This window comes from Heterodontus francisci, chromosome 4 (genome assembly GCF_036365525.1).
Source record: "Heterodontus francisci isolate sHetFra1 chromosome 4, sHetFra1.hap1, whole genome shotgun sequence".
Lineage (NCBI taxonomy): Eukaryota > Metazoa > Chordata > Chondrichthyes > Heterodontiformes > Heterodontidae > Heterodontus > Heterodontus francisci.
In genome coordinates, this window is record NC_090374.1 from 198698201 (window position 1) to 198710614 (window position 12414).

The 12414-nt window shown below is 45.0% G+C and overlaps 1 protein-coding gene across 2 annotated transcripts in view; it reads left to right on the top strand.

The window, feature by feature from the left end:
• Window positions 1-779: 779 nt before the first annotated feature.
• tyrp1a (tyrosinase-related protein 1a) overlaps window positions 780-12414 on the top strand; it is a 37644-nt gene continuing 26009 nt past the window's right edge. Inside the window, exons 1-2 of one of the 2 annotated variants that reach the window (XM_068028970.1) lie at window positions 780-1680; window positions 9079-9283. In XM_068028970.1, coding sequence (XP_067885071.1) covers window positions 994-1680; window positions 9079-9283 — 892 coding nt within the window. In that variant the 5' untranslated portion in view covers window positions 780-993. The remainder of the gene's footprint in view (window positions 1681-9078; window positions 9284-12414) is intronic. The other variant, XM_068028971.1, reaches the window with a different exon arrangement.

The window sequence follows — 12414 nt, forward strand, 5'->3', positions numbered from 1 at the left end:
ATGATCATTGCCTGGTACAATATCTAAAAATATTTGATTTTAATAATGAGCAAAATTTTAACGACTGTCTTCTCATTTCTCAAGCGTAGATCAAAGATTAAGAGGCGATTTGACAGATGTGTTCAAAATCATGAGGGGTCTGAACTGAGTAGTGAGGGAGAAACTGTTCCTATTGGTGGAAGGAAGGAGAATCAGAGCACACTGATTTAAGGTGATTGGCAAAAAAAGGAATGGTGACATAGAGAAAACCTTTTTATGCAGTGAGGGGTTAGGATCTGGAATACACTGCCTGAGAGTGGGGTGGAGGCAGATTCAATCATGCCTTCCAAAAGGGAATTGGATAATTATCTGAAGAGGAAAAATTTGCTTAAAGTATGGGAAAAAGGGACAGGGGACAGGGGAGTGGGACTAGGTGAGTTGCTTTTGCAAAGAGCCAGCATGGACACAACGAGCCGAATGGCCTCCTTCTGTGTTGTAACCATTCTATGATATGCACCCAGATGATCTTAGAGACAAGTAGTGGCCATCCCTTTGCCAGAAGTTTCCCATGACCACTGCCCTTTACATACAGTGAACTGTTTCACTGAATCAATCTGCCAGTTCACAGTCACTAAGATTTCACTTCAGATATTTTCTTTGTGCGATTTTTTCTTAAGGGTTGGGGCAAGAGAGTGTCCTGAAATGCTTCCAAAAAGCCCAATTGTAGTTTATGCAAGAGCGAAACTCATGTCTTGAGTCAGACTTCAGCAGCATACGCCCACTTGGCCGGGCGACGGAATACATGAATGCTTTATACAACATCGGTTAAGACTTTCCACTTCATCAGAACCTGAACAAACAGTCGCAAAAGAGAAAAATAATCACGAGATGAGCAGCAGACCCTGCCATGGGTATTTGAGAGGATTAGTTGGAGGCATTATCAGTTCTAATGAAAGAAACTTCATCCTCTTTAGAAAGTGAAGTTTCAGTGGAAGGAAGGGGTTTGATTTGGAGATGAATTCAATGGGCTTTTACACCTCTCTACTGAGTGTACTTTACACGGTGACTGTCCATGGCCAGTTCCCCAGGGAGTGTGTGCGCTTGGAGGTGCTGCAGACTGGGGAATGCTGCCCTGCCCTCACCGAGCAGCCCAATGACCGCTGCGGCTCCAGCCTGGGCCGGGGCACTTGCGCTGACCTGACGGCTGACGGGGCTCGGCACGGCCCGCAGTACCCGCACAGCGGACTGGATGACCGGGAGCGCTGGCCCCTGCGCTTCTTCAACCGCACCTGCCGCTGCGCCGCCAACTTCCACGGCTACAACTGCGGCAGCTGCCGCTTCGGCTGGAGCGGCGCCGACTGCCAGCAGCCTGTGCTGCTGCGCCGGCGGGACGTGCACAGCCTGAGCCCCCCGGAGAGGCAGCGTCTGCTCCGGGCTCTGCACCAAGCCAAGCTTAGCCCTCACCCCGAGCTGCTCATCGCCACTCGCCACCACTCCAACATGACCGGAGCGGACGGGCAGACGCCGCAGTTCCAGAACATCTCCATTTACAACCTGTTCGTGTGGTCTCACTACTACTCGGTGAGTAAGACCTACCTGGGCGGAGGGCGCACCTTGGGCGGTATCGACTTCTCCCATGAGGGGCCCGCTTTCCTCACCTGGCACCGCTACCACCTGCTGCAGCTGGAGCGGGACATGCAGGTAAGGGCATCATCCTTCACCCACTCTAACCTGGCATGCAGTGCAATCTCCCGAAAGGGCAACATTTGTTTCTTTGTACATTATATTCTGCTTTGCATTTTTTTTTTAAAAAGGACTTGTCGAGGCGGCTCACTTTATCCATGGATGGATGTGGGATCAGTACACTGAGTCTCTACTATCAGTGAGTTGGCAGAGACCAGAGATCCGTCTCTTTACAACACCATCTAATATGTACATAGTGCCTTTAACGTGCTAACGCTTCACGGGAGCATTATAACCGAACTATGACACTCAGACACATGAGCAGGTATTCGGTCAGATGTCCGAAAGGCTTAGTCAAAGAGGTTGGTTTGAAGGTGGAAAGTGCAGTAGAGGTGGAGAGATGTAGGTAGGTGGCAGGCAAGCCCCGTACCTACCAATAATACTAGTGTAACAGACAGCAGAGCCTCCCAGTCCTTCCTGTCATCTATCACAGAGGTCTTAGATGACAGCATGAGGGAGAGACTGGACAAGCCGCTAACTCTGGACGAGCTGACAAAGGCCGTCAAGTCCTTCGAGATGAGTAAAACTCCCAGAAGCGACAGCTTACTGGTTGAATTGTATTTGGCCCTGTTGTATTTGGTGGAATGCCTCATCACCAGAACTTTCAAACAAGCACTAAAAACAGCTTCCGAAGAAGGGTCACTGACCCGAAACGTTAACTCTGCTTCTCTTTCCACAGATGCTGCCAGACCTGCTGAGTGGTTCCAGCATTTCTTGTTTTTATTTCAGATTTCCAGCATCCGCAGTATTTTGCTTTTATTTACTAAAAACAGCTTGGCTGGTGGTGAGAAGGGCCCTCCCCGTCAGATCCTTCCTGCACACCCGAAGTCTCGCCCCCTCCGCACAATGCCCCCGCGATGGCTGTGGTGGGGAAGAGACGGTTGCCCACCTCCTCCTGGAATGTGTCTTTGCAAAGCAGGTGTGGAAAGAGATACAGTGGTTTTTGTCGAGGTTCATCCCAAGCAGCTCTGTAACACAGGAGTCTGTGCTCTACGGGCTGTTCCCAGGGACGCACACCGAGACAAACATCAACTGCTGCTGGAGGACTATCAATTCAGTGAAAGACGCCCTTTGGTCTGCCCAAAACTTGCTGGTCTTCCAGAACAAAGAGTTGTTCATGACCGAGTGTTGCAGACTGGCACATTCTAAGGTCCAGGACTACGTGCTGAGGGAAGCACTAAAGCTTGGGGCAGACGCTGCAAAGTCTCAATGGGGAAAGGCCAGTGTGTAAGGTTCTCCTGCCATTGTCTACTGAAGGGCTGAAACCTGTGTAAAACCCCTCGGGCTGTATGCACCAAATATATTTTGCTGTTTAATGCAAATGTACATTGCATATAAAATGGAATGGAAAGAGTTGTGAGGCATCTTATGTTCTTTATTGAAGGAATCTGTTCCCTATTGTACTTTCCAAAATGTCAAATTTGAACTGCTTTGAACTGTTTTGTAATGTAGTTTTTACAAATGTTTTTGGGAAAAAACATCTCGCGCAACTGAAGGCTTGGCCACCAGTGGTGGAGCGATTAAAATCGAGGATGGTCAAGAGTCCAGAATTAGATGAGCGCAGATATCTCAGAGGGCTGGAGGAGATTACAGAGTTGGGATGGGGTGACACCATGGTGAGATTTAAAAAAATTTAAAATCAAGGCATTGCTTGATCGGGAGCCAATGTAGGTCAGTGAGCACAGGGAGTGATAGGGGAGTGGGACTTGGTGCGAGTTAACAAATGGGCGGCAGAGTTTTGGATGACCTCAAGTTCACTCAAGTCTAGAGGTAACAAAGGCATGAATGAGGGTTTCAGCAGCAGATGAGCTGAGACAGGGCTGAAGTCGGACAATGTTACAGAAATAGGTGGTTTTAATGATTGTGAATATGTGGTCAGAAGCTTATGTTGGGGTCAAATATGACACCAAGATTATAACAGACTGGTTTTGACTCAGACACTTCCTGGGAGAGAGATGAAGTCAGTAGCTGGGGAACAGCGATTGGAGCTGGGATCGAAAACAATGGCTTCAGTCGTACCAATACTTAATTGTAGGAAATTTCTACTCATCCAGTACCGGATGTCTGATAAGCAGACTGATAATTTAGCAACAGTGGAGGAGTTGAGAGAGCTGGTGGTGAGGTAGAGCTGGGTGTCATCAGCGTACATGTGAAAATTAACTCTGTGCTTTCATATGACGCTGCCGATGGGGAGTATGTAATGAGAAGGAGGAGGGGGTCGAGGATGGATCCTTGGGGGACACGAGAGGTAACCGTGCGAGAGCCGGAAGAGAAGCCATTGCAAGTGATGCTCTGACTATGATTAAATAGATAAGAATGGAACCAGGAAAATCGAGTCTCACCCAGCTGGATGAAAGTGGAGAGGCATTGTGGGAGGATGGTGTGGTCAACTGTGTCAAAGGCTGTAGTTGGGTCAAGAAGGATGAGGAGAGATAGTTTAATTTTGTCACAGTCACATAGGATGGCACTTGTGACTTTGTCATGAGGAGATCAACACAGACCAGCCTTTACTCAATAAACCATCACAGAATCAGTATGGACCAAAGTCTTTACCCAACAAAACCTGATGGAGTTGTTAACAAAGGATAACTTTAGTTGAATTTGCGAGCTTTGCTCTGTGGAGTGCTTTAGTGTTTGGTGATGTTAATCCAGTGAAGTTTTCCAAATGTATGCCGACTGTTGATCACTTAGATATTAACAGTTATTGTAACATTAAGGTACATTAAAATATCAGTCAAGGCTCACTGGTAGCACTTTCACCTCAGGGTATTGGAGGAGCTGTCTTTTGAAACCGATGTTAAACCATGAAATGTCCCCTCGGGTGGATATAAAAGATCCTATGGCACTATTTGGAAAAAAAACAAATTCTCCTGGAGTCTGGACGAATATTTATTCTTCAATTAACATAACTGAAATATGTTATCTAGCTATTAATAGCATAGTCCCACAAAGAGCAATGACATGTATAAATTAAAAGCAAAATACTGCTGATGCTGGAAATCTGAAACACAAACAAGAAATGCTGGAAATACTCAGCAGGTCTGGCAGCATCTGTGGAGAGAGAAGCAGAGTTAATATTTCAGGTCAGTGACCCTTCATCAGAACTGACACAATATTAGAAATGTAAAAGGTTTTAAGCAAGTAAAGTGGGGGTGGAGCAAGAGATAACAAAAGAGATTGTGTAGATAGGATAAGGTCACAGAGAATAACTGACTGGAAGGTAATAGAGTAAAGGCAAACGGTATGTTAATGTTCTGCTGAAAGACAAAGCATTAGTACAGAGAGGGTGTTAATGGACAGACAATTGAGCAACTTGGCTCCAAGCACAAACATGAAAAAGCAGTGGGTAGACACAGTAGAAACAAACTAAATAAAGTAAAATAAAATAAACACATAAAAAATAACTAAAAATAAAAAGGGGGTGGGGACTCATCATGCTCTGAAATGATTGAACTCAATGTTCAGTCCGGCAGGCTGTAGTGTGCCTTATCGGTAAATGAGATGCTGTTCCTCGAGCTTGTGTTGATGTTCACTGGAACACTGCAGCAATCCCAGGACAGAGATGTGTGCATGAGAGCGCGGGGGGTGGGGGGGTGGGGTGGCGGACGGTGAGGTGATGTTGAAATGGCATGCAACTGGAAGCTCAGGGGTATGCTTTCGGACTGAGCGGGGGTGTTCTGCAAAGCGGTCACCCAGTTTGCATTTGATCTCCCCAGTGTAGAGGAGACCACATTGTGAGCAGCAAATCCTAAATTGAAAGAAGTACAAGTAAATCACTGCTTCACCTGAAAGGAGTGTTTGGGGCCTTGGATAATGTGGAGAGAGGAGGTAAATGGGCAGGTATTACACCTCCTGCGATTGCAGGGGAAGGTGCCATGGGACGGGGACAAGGTGGTGGGGGTAATGGAGGAGTGGACCAGGATGTCACAGACGGAACAATCCCTTCAGAATGCTGACAGAGAAAGGGAGGGGAAGATGCGTTTGGTAGTGGCATCACACTGGAGGTGGCGGAAATAGCGGAGGATGATCCTTTGGTTCTGGGAGGGAGGGGAAGGGATGAGGCTAGAGGTGCGGGAAATGGGCCGGACACAGTCGAGGGCCCTGTCAACCACAGTGGGGGGGAAATCCTCCATTGAGGAAAAGGGAAGACCCTATCAGAAGTGCTGTCATGGAAGGTCGCATCATCAGAGCAGATGCATCCGAAACGACGGTTTCATGCTCCCGCCCCGAACTGGAAAACTTTATCAACTTTGCTTCCAATTTCCACCCTTCTCTCACCTTTACATGGTCCATCTCCCGACACTTCCCTTCCCTTCCTCGACTTCTCTGTCTCCATCTCTGGGGATAGTCTGCCTACTAGTATTCATTATAAGCCCACCACAGCTACCTCAACTACACTTCTTCACACCCTGCCTCTTGTAAGGACTCCATTCCATTCTCCCAGGTTCTCTGTCTCCGAAGCATCTGCTCTGATGATGCTACCTTCCACAACAGTGCTTTTGATATGTTTTCCTTTTTCTTCAATCGAGGATTCCCCCCCCCCCCCCCCCCCCCCCCACAGTGGCTGACAGGGCTCTCAACCATGTCCGGCCCATTTTCCGCACCTCTACTCTCACCCCTTCCCAGCATTCCGAAGGGATCGTTTCCTCTGCGACACTCTGGTCCACTCCTCCATTGCCCCCACCATCTCGTTCCCTTCCCACAGCACCTTCCCCTGCATTCGCAGGAGATATAATACCTGCCCATTTACCTCCTCTCTCCTTACTATCCAAAGCCCCAAACACTCTTTTCAGGTGAAGCAGTGATTTACTTGTACTTTTGAGGTTCTGCTTTTTAGTTTAGACCCTAGCTGCTCATACTCTCTCAGCAGAACCTCTTTCATGGTTCTACCTATGTTAGTACCTACGTGGACCACGACCACTGGATCCTTCCCCTCACACTGCAAGTTCCTCTCTAGCCCCGAGCAGACCTCCAGAACCCTGGAACGGGCAGACAACACAGCCGTCTAAACTCTCGCTCTAAGTTGCAGAGAACTGTGTCTATCCCCTTGACTATGCTATCCCCTACTACCACTACATTCCTATTAACTCACCCTGCTTGAATGGCTTCCTGTACCATGGTGCCATGGTCAGTTTGCTCATCCACCTTGCAGCCCCCACTTTCATCCACACAGGAACCTCAAACCTGTTAGACAATTGGAAACGCTCAGGGTCCTCCACTTCGACGTTCTGGGTCCCCATACTTGGCTCACCCTGAGTCACACCCTCCTGTCCCTGACCATGGACCAAATCAAAAGACCCTATCCTAAGAAGTGCGACCACCTCCTGGTACAAAGTGTCCAGGTAACTTTCCCCCTCCCTGATGTGTCGCAGTGTCTGCGCCTTGGCCTCCAGCTCGCTGACTCAGAGCCGAAGTTCCTGCAGCCGCAGACGCTTACTGCAGACCTGGATCACATTGGCATCCTGCAGCTCTCACATCCTGCAGTCACAACACAGCACCTGCCCTGCCATTTTCATTGTGATAATTAATTAATTTTTTACTTAATTAAACTTCTTATTAATAAACCCTAATACTCCCAATAAGCTTTATTACTGCTAATAATCTTTACTAATACTAATAAAACCTTACAGTACTGATAACTTATCTGAGATTTGAAGCTAAGCGCTCAGACCGTGCCCCTCAAAGCAGCAATACTCACCAGCCAATGAACTTGTGTCTTTCCTATGATGTCACGCCTTGAGTTCCTGCACTGTTTTTAAACTCCTGATGCCATGAGACTTCATGGGGTCCGCAGTCAATGTTGAGGACTCCCAGGGCAACTCCCTCCTGACTATACACCACTGTGCCGCCACCTCTGGTGGGTCTGTCCTGCCGCTGAGACAGAACATACTCAGAGTTGGTGATGGTGGTGTCTGGGACATTGTAAGGTATTATTCCGTGAGTATGACTATGTCAGGCTGTTGCTTGACTAGTCTGTGGGACAGCTCTCCCGATTCTGTTATAAGCCCCCAGATGTTAGTAAGGCGGACTTTGCAGGATCGACAGGGCTGGGTTTGCTGTTGTTGTTTCTGTTGCCTAGGTCGATGCTGGTGATTCCCTTTAAATTTTTCGCTGGCGGTTTGGTGCAACTGAATGGCTTGCTCGCCATTTCAGAGTGCATTTAAGAGTCAACCACATAGCTGTGGGTCACATGTAGACCAGACCAAGAAAGGATGGCAGATTTCCTTCTCTGAAGGATATTAGTGAACCATGCTAATTGATTCCTGGGATGAAAGAGTTGTCTCAAGAGGGAAGTTTGGGCCTATACTCATATGAGTTTAGAAGAATGAGAAGTTATCTTATTGAAACTTATAAAATTCTGAGAAGGCTTGACAGGATAGGTGCTGAGAGGATGTTTCCCCTGTAGGGGAATCGAGAACTAGGGAGCATAGTTTCAGAATAAAGGGGCACCCATTTAAGACAGAGGTGAGGAGGCATTAATTCTCTGAGCTTTGTGAATCAATTCTCTAGTCTAGAGAGTTGAGGAGGCTGAATCATATTCAAGGTGGAGAGAGAAAGATTCTTGAACTATAGGGGAGTCGAAGGTTATGGGGAATGGGCAGTAAACTGGAGTTGAGGCAAAGAACAGATTGGACATGATCTTACTGAATGGCAGAGCAGACTCAAGGAGTTATATAGCCTACCCCTGCTCCTATTTCTTCTGTTCCAGTACAAAGTATAACATTAGCCACTATTGTGTATCCTGTGTAATGCTCATGGAGATTTATAGCTTGTGCAGAGTGACAGGTACATGGATTATGACAGTATACGTTGTTAATCTAGATAATATGGTGAGAGACAACCCAAAAATATAATGAGCACTTTGAAGTTTTGTTTCATTATGGACACTGAGATTAGGACCCACAAGATCCATATGGTCCAGCAACAAAGTAGTATCAGATGATGAATGCCAATGGAAAATGCCTAGATTTAGCATATTATGCTGTAGTTGTGAGTATGAATTTCGTTATGTCCAAGTGAATAGTTATAAAAATAAACGAGTAGCTGTTGTATTGATGAGGACTGGCCACAACAATGGCTGGCTTTGTGTTAGGGCTGAGCGGAAAGCAAAATTGGAAGTGAACTAAAATTTGTCTTGGCTTAATTTACTCAGGTGGACAATTAAAGATTTTATAGGTGTCTTGTGGAATTTGGACTTACTGAGCCAAAACCAAATAAACTCACTGGAAAATCAATGGTAAAACTGCCTACTGATGATTTTAATGATTTCTAAATGAGTCTTGTATAATCGATTCAAAGTTTAGCTGAACCATTTATATCAAGTATACCAAATTGCTGTTGTTCTCATTAATGTAGGTGATGTTACAGGACCCCACCTTTGCACTCCCATACTGGAATTTTGCCACTGGAAGAAATACCTGTGACATCTGCACTGATGACCTGATGGGAGCCAGAAGCAATTTTGACCCTACTCTCATCAGTCCTAACTCTATCTTTTCTCAGTGGCGTAACCTGTGTGAATATTTGGAAGACTATGAGAACCTGGGAACTATTTGCAATGGTAACTCTTTAAAAATGCCATTAAGGAAAAATTGTATGAAATGAAACATGAATATCTGTCTTTATCTGATAAGAAACTAGAAAACTTTGCCCTCTAATGGGAAACCATGACATAAATATTTCAGTTGGACAAATTGCATGGTCATTTTTTTTCCCAACTGGTAAGAGTTGCTTCTTATGGGAATATTCACTCTCCTACTTGAATTTTGAGACCAGAGAACTACCCTTATGTCTTTCACATAGAATCATAGAATGGTTACAGCACAGAAAAGAGAACCATTTGGCCCATCGAGTCTGTGCTGGCTCTCTGCAAGAACAATTTAGCTAGTCTAACACCCCCACCCTTTGCCAGTAGCCCTGCAATTATTTTCTCTACAGGTTTATCCAGTTTTATTTTGAATGCCTTGATTGAATCTAATTTCACCACAGTCTCAGGCAGTGCATTCCAGATCCTAACCACTCTGCGTGAAAACAGTTTTTCCTCTTGTCACCTTTGATTCTTTTGCTAATCACCTTAAATCTGTGTTCTCTGGTTCTCAACCCTTCTGCCAATGGAAGCAGTTTCTTTTATCTACTGTCCAGACCCCTCCAGATTTTGAACAACTCTATCAAATCTCCTCTCAACCTTCTCTAAGGAGAACAACCCCAGATTTTCCAATCTATTGATTTAACTGAAGTCTCTCACCCCTGGAATCATTCTCATAAATCTGTACCTTTTCTAAAATCTTCACGTCCTTCCAAAGTGTGGTGCCCAGAATTGGATACAATACATTGGTTCCGATGAAGGGTCACTGACTCTGCTTCTCTTTTCACAGATGCTGCCAGACCTGCTGAGTGGTTCCAGCATTTCTTGTTTTTATTTCAGATTTCCAGCATCCGCAGTATTTTGCTTTTATTATAATGGATACAATACAGCAGCTGAGGCCAAACCAGTGCTTTATAAAAGTTCATCATAAATGCCTTGCTTTTAAACTTTTTGCCTATATTTATAAAGCCCAGGATCTCTTATGCCTTTTAACCACTTTCTCAACCTGCCCTGCCACCTTTGATGATTTGTGCACATATATCCCCAGGTTTCTCTGTTCCTGCAGCTCCCTCAACCCCCGCGTTAATTTATATTTATATATTTTGAGAACTATGCTCAAATTGTGAACTAAGACCATAATTATTGAAAATGTATGAAGTTGTGAAAACGGTGGAGGAAATCTGGGGTTTAAATTCCTAAAAATCTGAAACCTGACTCAGATCCGCCACAAATATGCCTATTTTTGTTCAAACTGGACCGGGCGGGAGGCAGGTCAGTGATTTAAATATATCAGTGACACTGTGTACTTCAGATTTTAGCAGCCTTTTAGATTTAATGGCAGAGAGCTTCATGTTCCTGAGAATGCTCTATCCGGGTTTGTCAGCTGCTTCAAGTCTCTCACCATAAAAACCAGGACCAGTTTGATTGATTAATGGCATGTGCTCCAAGAGATTGTACTCTCCATTCTTAGCACTCTATACTACATCTGCAATGACGGAAGGTCAGTGGTGAATCAGGAGCCTCATGCATGGCCCAGCCAGTGGTTTACTCAGCAGACCAATCATCTGGCACAATAGAAACACTAGGAGAGACACCATAACTCAGATTGAAGTGTGGCATTGGAAGGTAAGTGAGCTACAACTTCTGAAATCATGTTAAATCATTTTTTTAAAGTTTACTTTGTAAAAAGATATAATGCTGCAAATATTGAAGGAAAAGGCCACAAAAACTTGTTCCCCAGGATCCATCACTTCCTTCTCTGCTGAATAAGTCATGAATGGTGAAGTGTGGAAGGATGAAGAGATCCTCCTTAAAGCTCTGAGTTATGTGATGAAAACCACACCTGTCAAGAATGAGGCATATTAATTTTGTCAGATGGAACATTCATTTTAAACTCTTACTGGACTGAAAACATGGCTGCACCTGTATTCTAACAGGACAGTGGCTGTAAACATTTGCATTCTAAGAGGCAGTTGCCTGGAGAAGACTATGGAACTGCTCCCTGACTCAACTAACCAAATGGATTTTGATCACCAGATATTGAATGTGTGAAAGTCAGCATTCCATCCCCCTACTGAGGATGTCTACTAAGATTGAAAGAATCCACAAAACCTCGCCGAATGGGTTGTCCTGATAAAAGAGCTAGTCACATGACTGGCCTGCTGGCCTTGGTTTGGTTTGAATTGTGTTCACGGAACAGTTTGAGGTCAGACTGCAACTGACCTTGAAGAGAGAGTATCTCCCTCTCATACAAGAAAAAGAAACGACAACTGGATTTCAAGAAGACAGAAAACCATTAAAACAAGTTTGAAAGTGTGCACTGGCCCCCAACGAGATGGCAAGATCGAACTGCCAATCAAAGACATTAGATCAAAATCAAAAGGAAGTAATTGAACTCCAGATATTGTTTCGGATCTTTCCCCTTGATTCTTTCTCCTTTTCTGTCTCTATCTGCGTGTGTGTTCATCGCGTGTGCATGCTAGCATGGTCACATCATATTTTTAGTAGTTTTAACCAAATTAGAGTTTGAAGGTTAATAAATTTCCACCTTTCATGTTTAAGTCTAAGAAAACCTGTCTGGTTGATTTCTTTGCCATTACAATTGGAGAGCAGCAAACAAGGATTCACTGAGGGGAAGCTAAAAACACAGTGTTTTAAAAATTAAACCCTCTGATGGTCAAATCAGGAAAAGGCTGAGAGGGAACCCCTAGACACCTTTCTCACCTGGTCATAAAGAAATTTGAGATTCGACCCACAAACAGAAAATTGGACGTGGGAAGTCAAATTAATCCCAATCAAAAACAAAGAGAAAAGATTTCAATGGAGGTTTTCCTGTGGTTGTGTGTGCTGGAATACTAACATGTCTGCAACTGAAGTCAGCAACTCCCCAAGCCAGGGTGAATTAACTTGGGATAAGTTAAAAGCACTGTCTATGGAAGAGTTGAGAAAAATGTCTGAGTAGTGTGGGATCACTGTGCCAAGGCTAGAAAGTCTGAACTCCTAAGACTAGTGGTCATCCATTTTTCCCTTGAATGTGAAGAAGCAGAAACAGGACTAGAAATAGAGTCCAACAGGGTATTGCTAACAAAGATACAATTGGAACAGAG